The sequence below is a fragment of the Rhinichthys klamathensis genome, unplaced genomic scaffold (genome assembly GCF_029890125.1).
Source record: "Rhinichthys klamathensis goyatoka isolate OS25496 unplaced genomic scaffold, OSU_Roscu_1.1 h1tg000011l_1, whole genome shotgun sequence".
NCBI classification, from domain to species: Eukaryota; Metazoa; Chordata; class Actinopteri; order Cypriniformes; family Leuciscidae; genus Rhinichthys; species Rhinichthys klamathensis.
In genome coordinates this window covers 21,665,021-21,691,926 of record NW_026606564.1, presented here as the reverse complement: position 1 = coordinate 21,691,926, position 26,906 = coordinate 21,665,021, and the positions used below count along the sequence as shown (strand labels likewise).

The following is a 26,906-nucleotide window of genomic DNA, read 5'->3' as shown; positions in this document are numbered from 1 at the left end:
AGATATAAACTCGGAATCGTGGGAAAAAAGTCAGAATTGTGAGAAAGTTGCAATTGTCTTTATTATTTTGTTCTGTGTCAGACACAAGCTTCAAGAGTGTCAGTGCAGTCAAACTGATATTACTGAATATTAAGTGTGTCTTAAAGCATAAGATGTTACAGTGGTATATTACTGTACTGTATATATCATTATGTGTTTTGGCGTTGTAGTCATGAGGAGGATGAGAATTGTTGCTGGTCTAGAGTAGACTTCTGTCGCTGTAAGCGTGGTCTGGTGTGTGTGTGTCGCTGTAAGCGGGGTCTTTGTGTGTGTCGCAGCACCGCTTCCAGCCCCAGAACCCCCTGCAGGCTGCACAGGCCTTCAGCCCTCGGGAGGCAGAGGACGAGGAGCTACGGCTCAGCGCACAGACGCTGCTGCTGCCCACCAGAGGACAGATGGAGGCGCGCATGATGGTCAGCGCCTTCGAGATGGGCCTGGACAACGTGAGCGAGGACGCCGTCAGCAGCCTGCTGTGTGCTCTGGAGGTCAGCCGTCATAACAGCTCCTGCATTCATAACTCATGCAGTCATAACAGCCCCTGCATTCATTACTCATGCAGTCATAACCGCTCCTGCATTCATAACAGCTTGTGCAGTCATAACAACTACATTCACAACAGCTTGTGCATTCATAACTTGTAGATTCATAAAAACTACATTCATAACCGCTCTTGCATTAATAACAGCTTGTGCAGTCAAAACAACTACATTCATAACCGCTCCTGCATTCATAACAGCTTGTGCATTCATAACAACTACATTCATAACAACTCATGCATTCATAACAGGTCATGCATTCATAACAGGTCATGCATTCATAACTACTACATTCATAACAGCTCATGCATTCATAACAACTACATTCATAACAACTCATGCATTCTTAACTTGTAGATTCATAACATCATGTAAATTCATAACTCGTAGATTCACAACTGCTCAAGCATTCATAACAGCTCACACATTCACAACAGCTCACGCATTCAAAACAGCTCACGCATTCATAACAGCTCACGCAGTCACAACAGCTCACGCATTGATAACAGCTCACGCATTGATAACAGCTCACGCATTGATAACAGCTCACGCATTCAAAACAGCTCACGCATTGATAACAGCTCACGCATTGATAACAGCTCACGCATTGATAACAGCTCACGCATTGATAACAGCTCACGCATTGATAACAGCTCACGCATTGATAACAGCTCATGCATTGATAACAGCTCACGCATTGATAACAGCTCACGCATTGATAACAGCTCACGCATTGATAACAGCTCACGCATTGATAACAGCTCATGCATTGATAACAGCTCACGCATTGATAACAGCTCACGCATTGATAACAGCTCACGCATTGATAACAGCTCACGCATTTATAACAGCTCATGCATTGATAACAGCTCACGCATTGATAACAGCTCATGCATTGGTCACAGCTCACGCATTGTTAACAGCTCACGCATTGATAACAGCTCATGCATTGATAACAGCTCACGCATTGATAACAGCTCACGCATTGATAACAGCTCACGCATTGATAACAGCTCACGCATTGATAACAGCTCAAGCATTGATAACAGCTCACGCATTGATAACAGCTCACGCATTGATAACAGCTCAAGCATTGATAACAGCTCACGCATTGATAACAGCTCACGCATTGATAACAGCTCACGCATTGATAACAGCTCATGCATTGATAACAGCTCACGCATTGATAACAGCTCATGCATTGATAACAGCTCACGCATTGGTAACAGCTCATGCATTGAAGTTCATGCATTGATAACAGCTCACGCATTGATAACAGCTCACGCATTGAAGCTCATGCATTGATAACAGCTCACGCATTGATAACAGCTCACGCATTGATAACAGCTCACGCATTGAAGCTCATGCATTGATAACAGCTCACGCATTGATAACAGCTCACGCATTGATAACAGCTCACGCATTGATAACAGCTCACGCATTGAAGCTCATGCATTGATAACAGCTCACGCATTGATAACAGCTCACGCATTGATAACAGCTCAGGCATTGATAACAGCTCATGCATTGATAACAGCTCATGCATTGATAACAGCTCACGCATTGAAGCTCATGCATTGATAACAGCTCACGCATTCATAACAGCTCATGCATTGATAACAGCTCACGCATTGATAACAGCTCACGCATTGATAACAGCTCACGCATTGATAACAGCTCACGCATTGATAACAGCTCACGCATTGATAACAGCTCACGCATTGATAACAGCTCACGCATTGATAACAGCTCATGCATTGATAACAGCTCACGCATTGATAACAGCTCACGCATTGAAGCTCATGCATTGATAACAGCTCACGCATTCATAACAGCTCATGCATTGGTAACAGCTCACGCATTGATAACAGCTCATGCATTGATAACAGCTCATGCATTGATAACAGCTCACGCATTGATAACAGCTCACGCATTCATAACAGCTCACGCATTGATAACAGCTCACGCATTGATAACAGCTCACGCATTCATAACAGCTCACGCATTGATAACAGCTCATGCATTGGTAGCAGCTCACGCATTGATAACAGCTCACGCATTGATAACAGCTCACGCATTGGTAACAGCTCATGCATTGGTAACAGCTCACGCATTGATAACAGCTCACGCATTGATAACAGCTCATGCATTGATAAAAGCTCATGCATTGATAACAGCTCATGCATTGATAACAGCTCATGCATTTATAACAGCTCACGCATTGATAACAGCTCACGCATTGATAACAGCTCACGCATTCATAACAGCTCACGCATTGATAACAGCTCACGCATTGATAACAGCTCACGCATTGATAACAGCTCACGCATTGATAACAGCTCACGCATTGATAACAGCTCACGCATTGATAACAGCTCATGCATTGATAACAGCTCATGCATTGATAACAGCTCACGCATTGATAACAGCTCACGCATTCATAACAGCTCACGCATTGATAACAGCTCACGCATTGATAACAGCTCACGCATTCATAACAGCTCACGCATTGATAACAGCTCATGCATTGGTAGCAGCTCACGCATTGATAACAGCTCACGCATTGATAACAGCTCACGCATTGGTAACAGCTCATGCATTGGTAACAGCTCACGCATTGATAACAGCTCACGCATTGATAACAGCTCATGCATTGATAAAAGCTCATGCATTGATAACAGCTCATGCATTGATAACAGCTCATGCATTTATAACAGCTCACGCATTGATAACAGCTCACGCATTGATAACAGCTCACGCATTCATAACAGCTCACGCATTGATAACAGCTCACGCATTGATAACAGCTCACGCATTGATAACAGCTCACGCATTGATAACAGCTCACGCATTGATAACAGCTCACGCATTGATAACAGCTCACGCATTGAAGCTCATGCATTGATAACAGCTCACGCATTGATAACAGCTCACGCATTGAAGCTCATGCATTGATAACAGCTCACGCATTGATAACAGCTCACGCATTGATAACAGCTCACGCATTGATAACAGCTCATGCATTGATAACAGCTCATGCATTGATAACAGCTCACGCATTGATAACAGCTCACGCATTCATAACAGCTCACGCATTGATAACAGCTCACGCATTGATAACAGCTCACGCATTCATAACAGCTCACGCATTGATAACAGCTCATGCATTGGTAACAGCTCACGCATTGATAACAGCTCACGCATTGATAACAGCTCACGCATTGGTAACAGCTCATGCATTGGTAACAGCTCACGCATTGATAACAGCTCACGCATTGATAACAGCTCATGCATTGATAACAGCTCACGCATTGATAACAGCTCATGCATTGATAACAGCTCACGCATTGATAACAGCTCATGCATTGATAACAGCTCATGCATTGATAACAGCTCACGCATTGATAACAGCTCACGCATTCATAACAGCTCACGCATTGATAACAGCTCACGCATTGATAACAGCTCACGCATTCATAACAGCTAACGCATTGATAACAGCTCACGCATTGATAACAGCTCATGCATTGATAACAGCTCACGCATTGATAACAGCTCATGCATTGATAACAGCTCATGCATTGATAACAGCTCACGCATTGATAACAGCTCACGCATTCATAACAGCTCACGCATTGATAACAGCTCATGCATTGGTAACAGCTCACGCATTCATAACAGCTCATGCATTGGTAGCTCATGCATTGATAACAGCTCATGCATTGATAACAGCTCACGCATTGATAACAGCTCACGCATTCATAACAGCTCACGCATTGATAACAGCTCACGCATTGATAACAGCTCACGCATTCATAACAGCTCACGCATTGATAACAGCTCATGCATTGATAACAGCTCACGCATTGATAACAGCTCACGCATTGATAACAGCTCACGCATTGATAACAGCTCACGCATTGATAACAGCTCATGCATTGATAACAGCTCATGCATTGATAACAGCTCACGCATTGATAACAGCTCATGCATTGATAACAGCTCACGCATTGATAACAGCTCACGCATTGATAACAGCTCACGCATTGATAACAGCTCACGCATTGATAACAGCTCACGCATTGATAACAGCTCACGCATTGATAACAGCTCATGCATTGATAACAGCTCATGCATTGATAACAGCTCATGCATTGATAACAGCTCACGCATTGATAACAGCTCACGCATTGATAACAGCTCACGCATTGATAACAGCTCACGCATTGATAACAGCTCATGCATTGATAACAGCTCACGCATTGATAACAGCTCACGCATTGATAACAGCTCACGCATTGATAACAGCTCACGCATTGATAACAGCTCATGCATTGATAACAGCTCATGCATTGATAACAGCTCACGCATTGATAACAGCTCATGCATTGGTAACAGCTCACGCATTGATAACAGCTCACGCATTGATAACAGCTCACGCATTCATAACAGCTCACGCATTGATAACAGCTCATGCATTGATAACAGCTCACGCATTGAAGCTCATGCATTGATAACAGCTCATGCATTGATAACAGCTCACGCATTGATAACAGCTCACGCATTGATAACAGCTCACGCATTGATAACAGCTCAAGCATTGATAACAGCTCACGCATTGATAACAGCTCACGCATTGATAACAGCTCACGCATTGATAACAGCTCACGCATTGATAACAGCTCACGCATTGATAACAGCTCACGCATTGATAACAGCTCACGCATTGATAACAGCTCACGCATTGATAACAGCTCACGCATTGATAACAGCTCACGCATTGATAACAGCTCACGCATTGATAACAGCTCACGCATTGATAACAGCTCACGCATTGATAACAGCTCACGCATTGAAGCTCATGCATTGATAACAGCTCACGCATTCATAACAGCTCATGCATTGGTAACAGCTCACGCATTGATAACAGCTCACGCATTGATAACAGCTCATGCATTGATAACAGCTCATGCATTGATAACAGCTCACGCATTGATAACAGCTCACGCATTCATAACAGCTCACGCATTGATAACAGCTCACGCATTGATAACAGCTCACGCATTGATAACAGCTCATGCATTCATAACAGCTCACGCATTGATAACAGCTCACGCATTGATAACAGCTCATGCATTCATAACAGCTCACGCATTGATAACAGCTCACGCATTGATAACAGCTCATGCATTCATAACAGCTCACGCATTGATAACAGCTCACGCATTGATAACAGCTCACGCATTCATAACAGCTCACGCATTGATAACAGCTCATGCATTGGTAGCAGCTCACGCATTGATAACAGCTCACGCATTGATAACAGCTCACGCATTGGTAACAGCTCATGCATTGGTAACAGCTCACGCATTGATAACAGCTCACGCATTGATAACAGCTCATGCATTGATAAAAGCTCATGCATTGATAACAGCTCATGCATTGATAACAGCTCATGCATTTATAACAGCTCACGCATTGATAACAGCTCACGCATTGATAACAGCTCACGCATTCATAACAGCTCACGCATTGATAACAGCTCACGCATTGATAACAGCTCACGCATTGATAACAGCTCACGCATTGATAACAGCTCACGCATTGATAACAGCTCACGCATTGATAACAGCTCACGCATTGATAACAGCTCACGCATTGATAACAGCTCACGCATTGATAACAGCTCACGCATTGAAGCTCATGCATTGATAACAGCTCACGCATTGATAACAGCTCACGCATTGAAGCTCATGCATTGATAACAGCTCACGCATTGATAACAGCTCACGCATTGATAACAGCTCACGCATTGATAACAGCTCATGCATTGATAACAGCTCATGCATTGATAACAGCTCACGCATTCATAACAGCTCACGCATTGATAACAGCTCACGCATTGATAACAGCTCACGCATTGATAACAGCTCACGCATTGATAACAGCTCACGCATTGATAACAGCTCACGCATTGATAACAGCTCACGCATTGATAACAGCTCACGCATTGAAGCTCATGCATTGATAACAGCTCACGCATTGATAACAGCTCACGCATTGAAGCTCATGCATTGATAACAGCTCACGCATTGATAACAGCTCACGCATTGATAACAGCTCACGCATTGATAACAGCTCATGCATTGATAACAGCTCATGCATTGATAACAGCTCACGCATTGATAACAGCTCACGCATTGATAACAGCTCACGCATTGATAACAGCTCAAGCATTGATAACAGCTCACGCATTGATAACAGCTCACGCATTGATAACAGCTCACGCATTGATAACAGCTCACGCATTGATAACAGCTCACGCATTGATAACAGCTCACGCATTGATAACAGCTCACGCATTGATAACAGCTCACGCATTGATAACAGCTCACGCATTGATAACAGCTCACGCATTGATAACAGCTCACGCATTGAAGCTCATGCATTGATAACAGCTCACGCATTGATAACAGCTCACGCATTGAAGCTCATGCATTGATAACAGCTCACGCATTGATAACAGCTCACGCATTGATAACAGCTCACGCATTGATAACAGCTCATGCATTGATAACAGCTCATGCATTGATAACAGCTCACGCATTGATAACAGCTCACGCATTGATAACAGCTCACGCATTGATAACAGCTCAAGCATTGATAACAGCTCACGCATTGATAACAGCTCACGCATTGATAACAGCTCACGCATTGATAACAGCTCACGCATTGATAACAGCTCACGCATTGATAACAGCTCACGCATTGATAACAGCTCACGCATTGATAACAGCTCACGCATTGATAACAGCTCACGCATTGATAACAGCTCACGCATTGATAACAGCTCACGCATTGATAACAGCTCACGCATTGATAACAGCTCATGCATTGATAACAGCTCACGCATTGATAACAGCTCACGCATTGAAGCTCATGCATTGATAACAGCTCACGCATTCATAACAGCTCATACATTGGTAACAGCTCACGCATTGATAACAGCTCACGCATTGATAACAGCTCATGCATTGATAACAGCTCATGCATTGATAACAGCTCACGCATTGATAACAGCTCACGCATTCATAACAGCTCACGCATTGATAACAGCTCACGCATTGATAACAGCTCACGCATTGATAACAGCTCATGCATTGATAACAGCTCATGCATTGATAACAGCTCACGCATTGATAACAGCTCACGCATTCATAACAGCTCACGCATTCATAACAGCTCACGCATTGATAACAGCTCATGCATTGGTAGCAGCTCACGCATTGATAACAGCTCACGCATTGATAACAGCTCACGCATTGGTAACAGCTCATGCATTGGTAACAGCTCACGCATTGATAACAGCTCACGCATTGATAACAGCTCATGCATTGATAAAAGCTCATGCATTGATAACAGCTCATGCATTGATAACAGCTCATGCATTTATAACAGCTCACGCATTGATAACAGCTCACGCATTGATAACAGCTCACGCATTCATAACAGCTCACGCATTGATAACAGCTCACGCATTGATAACAGCTCACGCATTGATAACAGCTCACGCATTGATAACAGCTCACGCATTGATAACAGCTCACGCATTGATAACAGCTCACGCATTGATAACAGCTCACGCATTGATAACAGCTCACGCATTGAAGCTCATGCATTGATAACAGCTCACGCATTGATAACAGCTCACGCATTGATAACAGCTCACGCATTGATAACAGCTCACGCATTGATAACAGCTCACGCATTGATAACAGCTCATGCATTGATAACAGCTCATGCATTGATAACAGCTCACGCATTGATAACAGCTCATGCATTGATAACAGCTCACGCATTGATAACAGCTCACGCATTGATAACAGCTCACGCATTGATAACAGCTCACGCATTGATAACAGCTCATGCATTGATAACAGCTCATGCATTGATAACAGCTCACGCATTGATAACAGCTCACGCATTCATAACAGCTCACGCATTGATAACAGCTCACGCATTGATAACAGCTCACGCATTGATAACAGCTCACGCATTGGTAACAGCTCATGCATTGGTAACAGCTCACGCATTGATAACAGCTCACGCATTGATAACAGCTCACGCATTGATAACAGCTCACGCATTGATAACAGCTCATGCATTGATAACAGCTCACGCATTGATAACAGCTCATGCATTGATAACAGCTCATGCATTGATAACAGCTCACGCATTGATAACAGCTCACGCATTCATAACAGCTCACGCATTGATAACAGCTCACGCATTGATAACAGCTCACGCATTCATAACAGCTAACGCATTGATAACAGCTCACGCATTGATAACAGCTCATGCATTGATAACAGCTCACGCATTGATAACAGCTCATGCATTGATAACAGCTCATGCATTGATAACAGCTCACGCATTGATAACAGCTCACGCATTCATAACAGCTCACGCATTCATAACAGCTCACGCATTGATAACAGCTCACGCATTGGTAACAGCTCACGCATTCATAACAGCTCACGCATTGGTAACAGCTCATGCATTGATAACAGCTCACGCATTGGTAACAGCTCACGCATTCATAACAGCTCATGCATTGGTAACAGCTCACGCATTGATAACAGCTCACGCATTGATAACAGCTCAAGCATTGATAACAGCTCATGCATTGATAACAGCTCACGCATTGATAACAGCTCACGCATTCATAACAGCTCACGCATTGATAGCAGCTCACGCATTGATAACAGCTCACGCATTCATAACAGCTCACGCATTGATAACAGCTCATGCATTGATAACAGCTCACGCATTGATAACAGCTCACGCATTGATAACAGCTCACGCATTGATAACAGCTCACGCATTGATAACAGCTCATGCATTGATAACAGCTCATGCATTGATAACAGCTCACGCATTGATAACAGCTCATGCATTGATAACAGCTCACGCATTGATAACAGCTCACGCATTGATAACAGCTCACGCATTGATAACAGCTCACGCATTGATAACAGCTCACGCATTGATAACAGCTCACGCATTGATAACAGCTCACGCATTGATAACAGCTCATGCATTGATAACAGCTCATGCATTGATAACAGCTCACGCATTGATAACAGCTCACGCATTGATAACAGCTCACGCATTGATAACAGCTCACGCATTGATAACAGCTCATGCATTGATAACAGCTCACGCATTGATAACAGCTCACGCATTGATAACAGCTCACGCATTGATAACAGCTCACGCATTGATAACAGCTCATGCATTGATAACAGCTCATGCATTGATAACAGCTCACGCATTGATAACAGCTCATGCATTGGTAACAGCTCACGCATTGATAACAGCTCACGCATTGATAACAGCTCACGCATTCATAACAGCTCACGCATTGATAACAGCTCATGCATTGATAACAGCTCACGCATTGAAGCTCATGCATTGATAACAGCTCATGCATTGATAACAGCTCACGCATTGATAACAGCTCACGCATTGATAACAGCTCACGCATTGATAACAGCTCAAGCATTGATAACAGCTCACGCATTGATAACAGCTCACGCATTGATAACAGCTCACGCATTGATAACAGCTCACGCATTGATAACAGCTCACGCATTGATAACAGCTCACGCATTGATAACAGCTCACGCATTGATAACAGCTCACGCATTGATAACAGCTCACGCATTGATAACAGCTCACGCATTGATAACAGCTCACGCATTGATAACAGCTCACGCATTGATAACAGCTCATGCATTGATAACAGCTCACGCATTGATAACAGCTCACGCATTGAAGCTCATGCATTGATAACAGCTCACGCATTCATAACAGCTCATACATTGGTAACAGCTCACGCATTGATAACAGCTCACGCATTGATAACAGCTCATGCATTGATAACAGCTCATGCATTGATAACAGCTCACGCATTGATAACAGCTCACGCATTCATAACAGCTCACGCATTGATAACAGCTCACGCATTGATAACAGCTCACGCATTGATAACAGCTCATGCATTGATAACAGCTCATGCATTGATAACAGCTCACGCATTGATAACAGCTCACGCATTCATAACAGCTCACGCATTCATAACAGCTCACGCATTGATAACAGCTCATGCATTGGTAGCAGCTCACGCATTGATAACAGCTCACGCATTGATAACAGCTCACGCATTGGTAACAGCTCATGCATTGGTAACAGCTCACGCATTGATAACAGCTCACGCATTGATAACAGCTCATGCATTGATAAAAGCTCATGCATTGATAACAGCTCATGCATTGATAACAGCTCATGCATTTATAACAGCTCACGCATTGATAACAGCTCACGCATTGATAACAGCTCACGCATTCATAACAGCTCACGCATTGATAACAGCTCACGCATTGATAACAGCTCACGCATTGATAACAGCTCACGCATTGATAACAGCTCACGCATTGATAACAGCTCACGCATTGATAACAGCTCACGCATTGATAACAGCTCACGCATTGATAACAGCTCACGCATTGAAGCTCATGCATTGATAACAGCTCACGCATTGATAACAGCTCACGCATTGATAACAGCTCACGCATTGATAACAGCTCACGCATTGATAACAGCTCACGCATTGATAACAGCTCATGCATTGATAACAGCTCATGCATTGATAACAGCTCACGCATTGATAACAGCTCATGCATTGATAACAGCTCACGCATTGATAACAGCTCACGCATTGATAACAGCTCACGCATTGATAACAGCTCACGCATTGATAACAGCTCATGCATTGATAACAGCTCATGCATTGATAACAGCTCACGCATTGATAACAGCTCACGCATTCATAACAGCTCACGCATTGATAACAGCTCACGCATTGATAACAGCTCACGCATTGATAACAGCTCACGCATTGGTAACAGCTCATGCATTGGTAACAGCTCACGCATTGATAACAGCTCACGCATTGATAACAGCTCACGCATTGATAACAGCTCACGCATTGATAACAGCTCATGCATTGATAACAGCTCACGCATTGATAACAGCTCATGCATTGATAACAGCTCATGCATTGATAACAGCTCACGCATTGATAACAGCTCACGCATTCATAACAGCTCACGCATTGATAACAGCTCACGCATTGATAACAGCTCACGCATTCATAACAGCTAACGCATTGATAACAGCTCACGCATTGATAACAGCTCATGCATTGATAACAGCTCACGCATTGATAACAGCTCATGCATTGATAACAGCTCATGCATTGATAACAGCTCACGCATTGATAACAGCTCACGCATTCATAACAGCTCACGCATTCATAACAGCTCACGCATTGATAACAGCTCACGCATTGGTAACAGCTCACGCATTCATAACAGCTCACGCATTGGTAACAGCTCATGCATTGATAACAGCTCACGCATTGGTAACAGCTCACGCATTCATAACAGCTCATGCATTGGTAACAGCTCACGCATTGATAACAGCTCACGCATTGATAACAGCTCAAGCATTGATAACAGCTCATGCATTGATAACAGCTCACGCATTGATAACAGCTCACGCATTCATAACAGCTCACGCATTGATAGCAGCTCACGCATTGATAACAGCTCACGCATTCATAACAGCTCACGCATTGATAACAGCTCATGCATTGATAACAGCTCACGCATTGATAACAGCTCACGCATTGATAACAGCTCACGCATTGATAACAGCTCACGCATTGATAACAGCTCATGCATTGATAACAGCTCATGCATTGATAACAGCTCACGCATTGATAACAGCTCATGCATTGATAACAGCTCACGCATTGATAACAGCTCACGCATTGATAACAGCTCACGCATTGATAACAGCTCACGCATTGATAACAGCTCACGCATTGATAACAGCTCACGCATTGATAACAGCTCACGCATTGATAACAGCTCATGCATTGATAACAGCTCATGCATTGATAACAGCTCACGCATTGATAACAGCTCACGCATTGATAACAGCTCACGCATTGATAACAGCTCACGCATTGATAACAGCTCATGCATTGATAACAGCTCACGCATTGATAACAGCTCACGCATTGATAACAGCTCACGCATTGATAACAGCTCACGCATTGATAACAGCTCATGCATTGATAACAGCTCATGCATTGATAACAGCTCACGCATTGATAACAGCTCATGCATTGGTAACAGCTCACGCATTGATAACAGCTCACGCATTGATAACAGCTCACGCATTCATAACAGCTCACGCATTGATAACAGCTCATGCATTGATAACAGCTCACGCATTGAAGCTCATGCATTGATAACAGCTCATGCATTGATAACAGCTCACGCATTGATAACAGCTCACGCATTGATAACAGCTCACGCATTGATAACAGCTCAAGCATTGATAACAGCTCACGCATTGATAACAGCTCACGCATTGATAACAGCTCACGCATTGATAACAGCTCACGCATTGATAACAGCTCACGCATTGATAACAGCTCACGCATTGATAACAGCTCACGCATTGATAACAGCTCACGCATTGATAACAGCTCATGCATTGATAACAGCTCATGCATTGATAACAGCTCATGCATTGATAACAGCTCATGCATTGATAACAGCTCACGCATTGATAACAGCTCACGCATTGATAACAGCTCACGCATTGATAACAGCTCACGCATTGATAACAGCTCACGCATTGATAACAGCTCATGCATTGATAACAGCTCACGCATTGATAACAGCTCACGCATTGATAACAGCTCATGCATTGATAACAGCTCATGCATTGATAACAGCTCATGCATTGATAACAGCTCATGCATTGATAACAGCTCATGCATTGATAACAGCTCACGCATTGATAACAGCTCAAGCATTGATAACAGCTCACGCATTGATAACAGCTCACGCATTGATAACAGCTCAGGCATTGATAACAGCTCAGGCATTGATAACAGCTACATTCATAACAGCTTCTGTATTCATAACAATTGCATTCATTACAGCTCGTGCAGTCATAACTCGTAGATCCATACTCATGCATTCATAACAGCTCGTGCAGCATACACAACAGCTCATGCAGAATTCATAACAGCTCGTGCAGCATTCATAAGAGCTTGTGCAGCATTCATAAGTGTTCTCTAGCTCACTTATGAAGCTGCTCTTCATGGGTCGACCTCGCTATAACGGCTCAATGACTCAACGACTCAAAGAATTTATACTTAGCATTAAAAAAAAGCGTATTTTATGTTTTGTTAAGGGAGGGATTGTGCTGAATTGTCATGAAATGTTAATACAAGGGAGGGATTGTGCTGAATTGTCATGAAATGTTAATACAACCCAAACATTTTCAAGCACATTCATAATTGAGAATGACACACTCATCCTTCACAATTACCCATTAACTTTATTACATCATGCATTTATTGGACTTTAAAAAAACAAGCCTTCAAGTCAAATTTGCTTGGATAGCACACAGAAAACCACTATTTTAATGTTTATAATATTTTAATATTAGAGCTTGGTGATAATATAGTTACAGAAATCAGGCATTTGAGGAAGAGCTGAACACACACAGCTGTAAGAGAAAGACTCCGCTGATCGAACTCAAGACAATACAAGAGCGTCATTATGAAAACCTATAATATCTTTATCCTGTAAGTGAGAGTAAAACGTGATAAATGTGCTCATGAGTTCCAAAAATGTGACCAAAAGTTCTCCTGTGCAGGTTCATCTGAAGGATATCCTCACAGCGCTGGTCTCGCGGAGGAAAGGCTACCGCCTGCGCGACGGACACTTCCAGTACGCGTTCGGCAGTGACGTGACGCCGCGGCCGTATCTGAAGAACAGTCTGGCGGCCTACCTCAGCGTCACAGAGCGGTACGTCAACTTCCTCCTCTTAGCTCAATCACTCAGCACCAGTGTTCGGGACAGTTACTTTTAACAGTGATGCATTATAATATTGTGTTATTCACAAAAAAACCTAACTAATTGCATACCTGTCAAGTTTTGGATTTGAAAATAAGGGAAATTTTCCGGCGCCCACCGCGAGCAGTCCCACCACCCCAACCAAGCTCCAGTATCCCTTACATTTTAAGACAGGTGTTATAGCCTAAATGAACACACGCACACACACACACACACACACATATGTGTGTGTGTGTGTGTGTGTGTGTGTGTGTGTGTGTGTGTGTGTGTGTGTGTGTGTTTTTCATTTAGGCTATAACACCGGTCTTAATAGGCCTATGTATGGTAACGTTATAGGGTATTAAGAGCGTTTATTTAAAGGCTTATTTGCATATTTTCGGTTCATTTAACATTGCTTGTCTTTACATTTACATTTTATTTTCATTCCACACATTTTCATTTCATATTGCTTTTCTTTTACAGTTTTCCTTTTCATTTGCAGTTTTTCTTTTTATTTCACATAACTTTTCTTTACTCTTTTAGTGAGTTATTGAAAAAAATTGTTGCAGACTTTGTATTAACTGTTTTGGAAGGAGTGTATTTGTGGACTGGGCCAGAGTGGTTAATTTTACATGAGAGTAGACTAGAGCAAACAGTTCTGTGTTGTCTAACGTCATCCTATTCTGTGTAACAATCTTTCGTACCATATAAAACACCCTTTCTCGTGCTGATCGAGATACATCATTCCTTTCCCGTGTGAGATGCTAAAGTCGCAGTTACAAAACTTACAAAACGCGTGACTGTCCCCCACGCTGCTCCTCTTCAGAAAAGAAAATTCGCTATCCCATTGATCGCGGTATTTAGTACATGAGAGTTTTGGTTTTTTGGCAGGAGTGCCTTGCTCTGTCATAGCGTCCATCATCCGTCTCTGTTTTTGTTTGTTTTTTGTTTCCCCCGCGTTGTCACTCATCATCTGACCTCACACTAACATCGCGACAACTGCCACCTACAGTACCTGGAACGTTAGTTATCGCGAGGCTAGTGACAGAGCTCAGATTGGGAATGTTTTTTTTTGTTTTGTTTTACTCCGCCCGCGGTATTATTATTTTTCAATAACGCAGGTTAAAATACGGGAGATTTACGGGAAAATCCTAATACGGGAGGACGGCGGGAAAGAAGGGTTAAATACGGGACTTTCCCGGCCAAAACGGGATACTTGACAGGTATGTAATTGTGTTAATTAGTTACTTTTTATGAAAAGTAATGCATTACATTACTTTTCCTCACCTGGGCTGGGCTTGCTTGTTTGTTTTTTAGTAACAACAAAAAAAGTTATATTTTTGGCAAATGTAAAGACCCTTTCACACCAAAAGTGAACTGAATGAGTGAGGTGGAGTACAGTAGAATAAGGAGGACAGTAGAGTGAGGAGGACAGTAGAGTGAGGAGGACAGTAGAGTGAGGAGGACAGTAGAGTGAGGAGGACAGTAGAGTGAGGTGGAGTACAGTAGAGTGATGTGGAGTACAGTAGAGTGAGATGGAGTACAGCAGAGTGATGTGGAGTACAGTAGAGTGAGATGGAGGACAGTAGAGTGAGGTGGAGTACAGTAGAGTGAGGTGGAGTACAGTAGAGTGAGATGGAGTACAGTAGAGTGAGGTGGAGTACAGTAGAGTGAGGTGGAGTACAGTAGAGTGAGATGGAGTACAGTAGAGTGAGGTGGAGTACAGTAGAGTGAGGAGGACAGTAGAGTGAGGTGGAGTACAGTAGAGTGATGTGGAGTACAGTAGAGTGAGATGGAGTACAGTAGAGTGAGGTGGAGTACAGTAGAGTGAAGTGGAGTACAGTAGAGTGAGGTGGAGTACAGTAGAGTGAAGTGGAGTACAGTAGAGTGAGGTGGAGTACAGTAGAGTGAGGTGGAGTACAGTAGAGTGAGGTGGAGTACAGTAGAGTGAAGTGGAGTACAGTAGAGTGAGGTGGAGTACAGTAGAGTGAGGTGGAGGACAGTAGAGTGAGGTGGAGTACAGTAGAGTGAAATGGAGTACAGTAGAGTGAGGTGGAGTACAGTAGAGTGAGATGGAGTACAGTAGAGTGAGGTGGAGTACAGTAGAGTGAAGTGGAGTACAGTAGAGTGAGGTGGAGTACAGTAGAGTGAGGTGGAGTACAGTAGAGTGAGGTGGAGTACAGTAGAGTGAAGTGGAGTACAGTAGAGTGATGTGGAGTACAGTAGAGTGAAGTGGAGTACAGTAGAGTGAAGTGGAGTACAGCAGAGTCAGGTGAAGTACAGTAGAGTGAAGTGGAGTACAGTAGAGTGAGGTGGAGTACAGTAGAGTGAGGTGGAGTACAGTAGAGTGATGTGGAGTACAGTAGAGTGAGATGGAGTACAGTAGAGTGAGGAGGAGTACAGTGGAGTACAGCAGAGTCAGGTGAAGTACAGTAGAGTGAAGTGGAGTACAGTAGAGTGAGGTGGAGTACAGTAGAGTGAGGTGGAGTACAGTAGAGTGATGTGGAGTACAGTAGAGTGAGATGGAGTACAGTAGAGTGATGTGGAGTACAGTAGAGTGATGTGGAGTACAGTAGAGTGAGATGGAGTACAGTAGAGTGAGGAGGAGTACAGTGGAGTACAGCAGAGTCAGGTGAAGTACAGTAAAGTGAAGTGGAGTACAGTAGAGTGAGGTGGAGTACAGTAGAGTGAGGAGTACAGTAGAGTGAGGTGGAGTACAATAGAGTGAGGAGGGAGTGAGGTGGAGTACAGTAGAGTGAGGTGAAGTACAGTAGAGTGAGGTGGAGTAAAGTAGAGTGAGGTGGAGTAGGGAAGTGGAGTACAGTTGAGTGAGGTGGTGGAGTACAGTGGAGTGAGGTGGAGTACAGTAGAGTGAGGAAGAGTACAGTAGAGTGAGGTGGAGTACAGTAGAGTGAGGTGGAGTACAGTAGAGTGAGGTGGAGTACAGTGGAGTGAGGTGGAGTACAGTAGAGTGAGGGGGAGTACAGTAGAGTGAGGTGGAGTACAGTAGAGTGAGGAGTACAGTAGAGTGAGGTGGAGGAGTACAGTAGAGTGAGTGAGGTGGAGTACAGTAGAGTGAGGAGTACAGTAGAGTGAGGTGGAGGAGTCCAGTAGAGTGAGGTGGAGGAGTACAATAGAGTGAGGTGGAGTACAACAGTAGAGTGAGGTGGAGTACAGTAGAGTGAGGTGGAGGAGTACAGTATAGTGAGGTGGTGGAGTACAGTAGAGTGAGGAGGAGTACAGTAGAGTGAGGTGAAGTACAGTAGAGTGAGGTGGAGTACAGTAGAGTGAGGAGGAGTACAGTAGAGTGAGGTGGAGTACAGTAGAGTGAGGTGGAGTAGGGAAGTGGAGTACAGTTGAGTGAGGTGGTGGAGTACAGTGGAGTGAGGTGGAGTACAATAGAGTGAGGAGGAGTACAGTAGAGTGAGGTGGAGTACAGTAGAGTGAGGTGGAGTACAGTAGAGTGAGGTGGAGTACAGTGGAGTGAGGTGGAGTACAGTAGAGTGAGGGGGAGTACAGTAGAGTGAGGTGGAGTACAGTAGAGTGAGGAGTACAGTAGAGTGAGGTGGAGGAGTCCAGTAGAGTGAGTGAGGTGGAGTACAGTAGAGTGAGGTGGAGTACAGTAGAGTGAGGTGGAGGAGTCCAGTAGAGTGAGGTGGAGTACAACAGTAGAGTGAGGTGGAGGAGTACAATAGAGTGAGGTGGAGTACAGTAGAGTGAGGTGGAGGAGTACAGTATAGTGAGGTGGTGGAGTACAGTAGAGTGAGGAGGAGTACAGTAGAGTGAGGTGGAGTACAGTAGAGTGAGGTGGAGTACAGTAGAGTGAGGAGGAGTACAGTAGAGTGAGGTGGAGTACAGTAGAGTGAGGTGGTGGAGTACAGTGGAGTGAGGTGGAGTACAATAGAGTGAGGAAGAGTACAGTAGAGTGAGGTGGAGTACAGTAGAGTGAGGTGGAGTACTTTAGAGTGAGGTGGAGTACAGTGGAGTGAGGTGGAGTACAGTAGAGTGAGGGGGAGTACAGTAGAGTGAGGTGGAGTACAGTAGAGTGAGAAGTACAGTAGAGTGAGGTGGAGGAGTCCAGTAGAGTGAGTGAGGTGGAGTACAGTAGAGTGAGGAGTACAGTAGAGTGAGGAGGAGTACAGTAGAGTGAGGTGGAGTACAGTAGAGTGAGGTGGAGTACAGTAGAGTGAGGAGGAGTACAGTAGAGTGAGGTGGAGTACAGTTGAGTGAGGTGGTGGAGTACAGTGGAGTGAGGTGGAGTACAATAGAGTGAGGAGGAGTACAGTAGAGTGAGGTGGAGTACAGTAGAGTGAGAAGTACAGTAGAGTGAGGTGGAGGAGTCCAGTAGAGTGAGTGAGGTGGAGTACAGTAGAGTGAGGTGGAGTACAGTAGAGTGAGGAGGAGTACAGTAGAGTGAGGTGGAGTACAGTAGAGTGAGGTGGAGTACAGTAGAGTGAGGAGGAGTACAGTAGAGTGAGGTGGAGTACAGTTGAGTGAGGTGGTGGAGTACAGTGGAGTGAGGTGGAGTACAATAGAGTGAGGAAGAGTACAGTAGAGTGAGGTGGAGTACAGTAGAGTGAGGTGGAGTACTTTAGAGTGAGGTGGAGTACAGTGGAGTGAGGTGGAGTACAGTAGAGTGAGGGGGAGTACAGTAGAGTGAGGTGGAGTACAGTAGAGTGAGAAGTACAGTAGAGTGAGGTGGAGGAGTCCAGTAGAGTGAGTGAGGTGGAGTACAGTAGAGTGAGGAGTACAGTAGAGTGAGGTGGAGGAGTCCAGTAGAGTGAGGTGGAGTACAACAGTAGAGTGAGGTGGAGTACAATAGAGTGAGGTGGAGTACAACAGTAGAGTGAGGTGGAGTACAGTAGAGTGAGGTGGAGGAGTACAGTATAGTGAGGTGGTGGAGTACAGTAGAGTGAGGTGGAGTACAGTAGAGAGGTGGAGTAGAGTGAGGTGGAGTACAGTAGAGTGAGCAGGAGTACAGTAGAGAGATGGAGTGGAGTGAGGTGGTGGAGTACAGTGGAGTGAGGTGGAGTACAGTAGAGTGAGGAGGGAGTGAGGTGGAGTACGTGTGCGGTGTTTGTTTGTGTTTGGAGCTCCATCGAATTGATTCATTAATCCTTGATTTTCTTCTCTACCACTCATTTATAAACAAGCACTTTCTATTTTTATATCGTGTGAACTTATCCTCGATACTATTCCCTATAAAAAGCAATCGGATTGCTTTGATATCGCTACTTAGATCCAACTTTGCGAATCTCGTTTCACTGAAAGGATACAGGTTATATCCGGCATTCCAGTCCTAAATTAGTAGTGATATTGGTAGTATCACTACTAATTTACTGTTCATCTGTTATAATGGCGAACATATCGGATGTGTGTCTAACGTTACCTCTGAGTGCAGGTGAGGACACATTCGAGCTGATGTCGGTACGATTGGAGCTGGAATCGGTGGAGAAACAGATCCGTGGTCTGCTGGAGAAGCAAGCCGAGCTGCGGGATCGGCGATCAGCGCTTGAAACGTCACGCGCCGATGCACAAAAGTCAGTGGTTAGTAACTTTTTGACTCCGACTTCGTCTACTCTGTGCGTTTCTCTGCCCAGGAGGACGCGATCATCTCTGGCATCATTCACTCCGGCACCGACCCAACACCATGGACCCTGGGTGATCCCACAGCGGAAGACATGAGCCAGGACCAGAGCAAGAACCTCTCCGCCCCTCCCGGTCTTCGAGATCTCCACCCGGAACCGCTTCTCCCCTCTTCGCGAGTCAGAACGCGACGACGCCGTGATCATCGGCACTTCCATGGTCCGTCATGTCCACGCTACCTCAGGTAAGGGTAAGGTGCGCACTCACTGCTTTCCTGGTGCTCGTGTTCTTGATGTCGCCGCACAGGTTCCCGAGATCCTGAACGGTGACGAGCGCGTCGGAGCTGTGGTGCTGCACGCGGGAACGAACGACATCAGGCTGCGGCAGACGGAGGTTCTGAAGGTACTACAGGAGCCTGATCGAGACGGTACGCAGCACAGCGCCTGAGGCAACGATCATCGTGTCTGGACCGCTTCCCACGTACCGACAAGGACAGGAAAGGTTCAGTAGACTATTTGCACTAAATGAATGGTTAATGTCATTGTGTAATGAACAGAAACTGCTCTATGTAAATAATTGGAATCTGTTCTGGGAGCGACCTAGGCTCTACCGTGCTGATGGCCTGCACCCCAGCAGAATCGGAGCGGCTGTTCTGTCGGACAACATCTCCAAGACGTTACACACCAACTGACTAGTAAGTCAAAGTCCAAATCACAGTCTTTGCTGTCCCAACTTAATTGATATAAGTAGTGTAGAACATTATATAGAAACTGTGTCTATTCCTCGTCTAGTGAGGCCAAACAATAAATCCAGTGTAGGATCTAGGAAAAATCTAATTGTAATTAAACCAGAAAATCTAAATATCAGTGAACAAAAACAATTTCTAAAACTAGGTCTTCTAAACATTAGATCGCTCACACCTAAGGCGGTTATTGTAAATGAAATGGTCACAGATAATAGCTTCTATGTACTTTGCCTTACTGAAACCTGGCTTAAACCAAATGAGTATTTCGGTCTAAATGAGTCTACTCCGCCAGGATACTGTTATAAGCATGAGCCCCGTCTGATCGGTCGTGGCGGCGGTGTTGCAACAATCTATAGAGATATTCTTAATGTTACTCAGAAAACAGGTCACAGGTTTAATTCGTTTGAAGTACTTGTGCTACACGTTACGCTCTTAGATGTAAGAAAGAAATCCCTATTATCTCTAGCCTTGGCTACTGTATATAGACCTCCAGGACCATATGCTGAATTCCTAAAAGAGTTTGCAGACTTTCTCTCAGATCTATTGGTCAATGTCGATAAAGCAATAATTGTTGGAGATTTTAACATACACGTAGATAACACAAATGATGCATTAGGGACTGCGTTTACAGATTTATTAAACTCCTTCGGGGTCAAGCAAAACGTCAGTGGTCCCACTCATCGTCTAAATCATACACTAGATTTAATTATATCATGCGGAACCAATCCAACCGATATAGATATTATACCGCAAAGTGACAATCTCACTGATCATTGCATGGTAACGTGCATAATACATACTGCTGAAATTTGTCATGTTGCGCCGCGTTATCGACCAGGCAGAACAATCCTTCCGACCACTATAGATAGATTCTCAAATAGCTTACCTGATCTATCTCAGCTGCTCAGTGAACCCAAACAAACAGATGAACTAGAGGAAATGACCAGCAGTTTGAGCACCATTTTCTCTAGTACATTAGATATTGTTGCACCAATTAGATTAAAAAAGGTTAGAGAGAAAACTAAAGCACCATGGTACAATAGTACTACACATGTTATCAAGAGAGAAACTCGTAACCTAGAGCGTAAATGGAAACAAACTAATTTAGAGGTCTTTAGAATCGCGTGGAAAGACAGTATGTCACGTTATAAAAAGGCTCTAAAAGCAGCCAGGGCTGAGCATCTCCGCAAACTAATAGAAAATAACCAAAATAATCCAAGGTTTTTATTTAACACCGTGGCTAGACTAACAAATAAACAGACATCACCAGAGCAAAATATTCTGTTACAGTATAGTTGTAATGATTTTATGAATTACTTCAATGAGAAAATAGAAAGCATCAGAAACACAATTGTAAATGTACAATCCTCTATGGTGTCTTATGATTTAGCCTCAACTATGGCCCCTCTGGAACAACTACACCGCTTTACAACTACAGGACAGGAAGAGCTAAATAAACTTATCATTGCATCTAAACCAACAACATGTTTATTAGATCCAATACCCACTAAACTACTGAAAGAAGTGTTACCTGTAGTGGAAGAGCCTCTTCTCAATATTATTAACTCGTCTTTATTTTTAGGTCATGTTCCAAAAATATTCAAGCTGGCAGTAATAAAACCTCTCATTAAGAAACCGCAATTAGATCCAAATAACTTAGCAAATTACAGACCCATTTCAAATCTTCCATTTATGTCTAAAATACTAGAAAAAACTGTGTCCGCTCAATTGTGCTCTTTCCTGCAAGAAAATGAGATATATGAAAAATTTCAGTCAGGATTCAGACCACATCATAGCACAGAAACTGCGCTAGTTAAAATTACAAATGATTTACTTTTAGCTTCTGACCAAGGCTGTATCTCAATACTAGTTCTACTCGATCTTAGCGCTGCGTTCGTCATATAGATCATAAAATACTCTTGGATCGACTACAAAACTACACTGGTGTTCAGGGACAGGCATTAAGCTGGTTCAGATCGTACTTATCGGACCGTTACCATTTTGTCTGTTTAAATGGGGAAAAATCGAAGATAACGTCAGTAGACTATGGAGTGCCGCAAGGATCGGTGTTAGGCCCTCTGCTATTCTCAATATATATGCTGCCACTTGGTAATATTATAAGAAAACATGGAATTAATTTCCACTGTTATGCTGATGACACTCAATTATATATTTCATCACGGCCAGATGAAAACACTAACTTATTTAATTTGACAGAATGTCTTAAAGACATCAAATGCTGGATGACGTATAATTTCCTGCTATTAAATCCAGATAAAACTGAGGTATTACTTATTGGTCCAAAAAACTACCCACAAAATCTCTTACAATACAACTTTAATTTAGAAGGATGTCCTGCTACCTTATCGACTACAGTAAAAGACCTGGGTGTTATTCTAGACCGCAATCATATTTCATATGTTACAAGAACTGCCTTTTTCCACCTTAGAAACATTGCTAAATTACGTAACATGCTATGTGTTTCTGATTACCTCGAGACTAGATTACTGTAATGCTCTATTAGCTGGTTGTCCTGCATCTTCAATAAACAAGCTACAGTTAGTCCAAAATGCAGCCGCTAGAGTTCTTACTAGGTCAAGAAAATATGATCATATAACACTGATTTTATCATCTCTGCACTGGTAACCTATTAAGTTCCGTATCAATTACAAAGTACTACTACTGACCTATAAAGCCCTAAATGGTTTAGCTCCTGTGTATTTAATGGACCTTCTATCGCCCTACAATCCATCGCGTTCTTTAAGATCCCTAAATTCGAGGCTTCTGGTCATTCCTAGGATATCTAAGTCCACTAAAGGAGGGAGGGCGTTCTCACATTTAGCTCCTAAACTCTGGAATAGCCTTCCTGATACTGTTCGTTGCTCAGACTCGCTCTCCCAGTTCAAAACTAGATTAAAGACGGATCTCTTCAGCCAAGCATTCACATAATGCTTACCTTTTATACCACTGTTGAATCAGATCGAATGCATTAATATTATGAACAGCAGCTACGCTAATTATTTCCCATCTGCTTCTCTGCTGTTATCTCGGGACGCTAGTAGCGTTCGTCAGCTCCAGTTTGTATCCAGCCTCTCACGGAGACTTCAGATGCCCCAACACCTGCGATGAGACGACTCGACGCCTGTGAAGAGACGACTCAACGCCGGCGATATGTTATGCCCTAAATTAATACATGATGATTAACTAACTGTATTTTTCTATGTACATTTCTGAAATGCACTTTCTGTAAAGCTGCTTTGAAACAATATGTATTGAAAAGCGCTATACAAATAAATTTGAATTGAATTGAATTGAAGTATAGTGATGTGGTGGAGTACAGTAGAGTGAGGTGGAGTGAGGTGGTGGAGTACAATAGAGTGAGGAGGAGTACAGTAGAGTGAGGAGGAGTAGAGTGAGGTGGAGTACAGTCGAGTGAGGTGGAGTACAGTAGAGTGAGTGAGGTAGAGTACAGTAGAGTGAGGAGTACAGTAGAGTGAGGAGGAGTAGAGTGAGGTGGAGTACAGTAGAGTGAGGAGTACAGTAGAGTGAGGAGGTAGAGTGAGGAAGTGGAGTACAGTAGAGTGAGGTGGTGGAGTACAATAGAGTGAGGAGGAGTACAGTAGAGTGAGGAGGAGTAGAGTGAGGTGGAGTACAGTCGAGTGAGGTGGAGTACAGTAGAGTGAGTGAGGTGAGGAGGAGTACAGTAGAGTGAGGAGTACAGTCGAGTGAGGTGGAGTACAGTAGAGTGAGTGAGGTGGAGTACAGTAGAGTGAGGAGTACAGTAGAGTGAGGAGTACAGTAGAGTGAGGAGGTAGAGTGAGGTGGTGGAGTACAGTAGAGTGAGGAGGTGAGGAGGAGTACAGTAGAGTGAGTGAGGTGGAGTACAGTAGAGTAAGGAGGTAGAGTGAGGTGGTGGAGTACAGTAGAGTGAGGTGGAGTACAGTAGTGTGAGGAGGTAGAGTGAGGTGGAGGAGTACAGTGGAGTTAGGTGGAGTACAGTAGTGTGAGGAGGTAGAGTGAGGTGGAGGAGTACAGTAGAGTGAGGTGGAGTGAGGTGGTGGAGTACAGTACAGTGAGGAGGAGTACAGTAGAGTGAGGAGGAGTAGAGTGAGGTGGAGTACAGTCGAGTGAGGTGGAGTACAGTAGAGTGAGGTGGAGTACAGTAGACTGAGGTGGAGTACAGTATAGTGAGGAGGAGTACAGTAGAGTGAGGTGGAGTACAGTAGAGTGAGGTGGAGTACAGTTGAGTGAGGAGTAGAGTGAAGAGTACAGTACAGTGAGGAGTACAGTAGAGTAAGGAGGTAGAGTGAGGTGGTGGAGTACAGTAGAGTGAGGAGGTGAGGAGGAGTACAGTAGAGTGAGTGAGGAATGCATTAATATTATGAACAGCAGCTACGAGTGTAGTACAGTAGTGTGAGGAGGTAGAGTACAGTACAGTAGAGGTAGACTACAGTACAGTAGAGGTAGACCACAGTACAGTAGAGGTAGACTACAGTAGAGTACAGTAGAGGTAGACTACAGTAGAGTACAGTAGAGGTAGACTACAGTACAGTAGAGGTAGACTACAGTAGAGTACAGTAGAGTTAGAGTACAGTAGAGGGCACTGCTCAAACAAACTTTTCAGCTTCTGCTGTTCTGGATTAAAGAACAACAGTTCAACACTTATTATTTTTGCTTATTCGTATGGTTGAATTAGATCATTGAAGGTCAGCAGCAAAGACATTGGTTAATAAAGTGAGATTAAATATATAAAGTATTTTTGTGTAACTTAATATAGCTGATTATAAAAGTTTTGAGTAAAATTCTGAGATTGCATTTTGAGGAATACTGAATGTTTTTGTGCAAGTGAGATGAGTAAATGCATTTTCACATTTAGTGTAGAACTAAAATAACCATCATGTTTACACACAACACCGTTTCTCTTTATTTCTCTCAACAAGAGAGCTTTCAGTCAATAAATGTGGGAAAGTAACTCAGATATTTTGTTTTAAATTAAAAAGGTAATGCGTTTACTAGTTTCTTGAAAAAGTAATCTGATTACGTATCTCGAGTTACTTGTAATGAGTTACCCCCGACACTGCTCAGCACTGTTGACCTGCAGCTCGTGATGTAAACGTTGTGTGTGTGTGGCAGGCCTCCCCCGAGCGCATCACTTCCTGCCGGGCCTCCTCCTCAGGTGTCACCTGACGATGCGGAGCAACAGGCCGCTCTCCTGCTGGCGTGTTCAGGAGACCGTGTCCCGCCTCCACTGCCGCCCATCAGCGGATACGACCTGCTGGAAGCCCTGCAGGTGCGACTGAACACACAACAATAACTCATGCTGTGCCTCTGTGTCACAGGTCAACTACGCTACTGTAAACCAGCGACAGAATGTCCTACATGTCACTAGCTGTGTTTCCAGACAACTGCTTATATGTGCATTTTGGGATATCGCATTAAACAAAACCCGCCAAGATGTGCATCTTTCTGAAAATGCACATACAAACGTCTGCTCTCAATTAAAGCAGATAATTGTTTTATCCGATAAGATGACATGCACATAAACTAAGATGAAAACACATTTACTGAACAAATTCCTCAAACTCACGTGACTTTGGCACAGCATCAGCTGTGATTGGATAACTGGAGTAGCCAGCGGACCAATGGCGTCGCAGCATCTCAGATGTTGTTTTGGTGTTTCTGAAACGCCGGAGTCGAAGTGTGTGTGATCAGAAGGATATGGTGTAATGCCCTCCAGAAGCGTCTCACACACACGAGTGTGTTCCCGAACACCAGCATCCGAACGCCAGAGAATACGACAGTGTTTACTGTGTTTTGTCTGATGCTCTGAGACACACTAGTTTATGATGGAGGGAAAAAAGAAAGATTGCAGAAACTTATTTTATTACTGATGTTTTGAGCCAATTTCCCTGGAAGTGACAATTCTGTTCTCTTGAACCCAAGCGATGGATGCTAACTGCCTAATGCTAACTGGCACTCAAGGTCGAGCAGACAGCGGCACTCAGCTCAGAGCGC

The 26,906-nt window shown here is 43.7% G+C and overlaps 1 protein-coding gene across 1 annotated transcript; it reads left to right on the top strand.

Moving 5' to 3' along the window:
* Positions 1-293: 293 nt before the first annotated feature.
* Positions 294-26,292, top strand: LOC130100928 (transcriptional adapter 1-like; the record flags this gene model as incomplete). The annotated part of the gene is made up of 3 exons (XM_056266587.1): positions 294-524; positions 14,382-14,533; positions 26,025-26,292. Coding segments are annotated over 3 exons (564 nt in total), but the record flags the coding sequence as incomplete, so codon positions are not given.
* Positions 26,293-26,906: the final 614 nt, after the last annotated feature.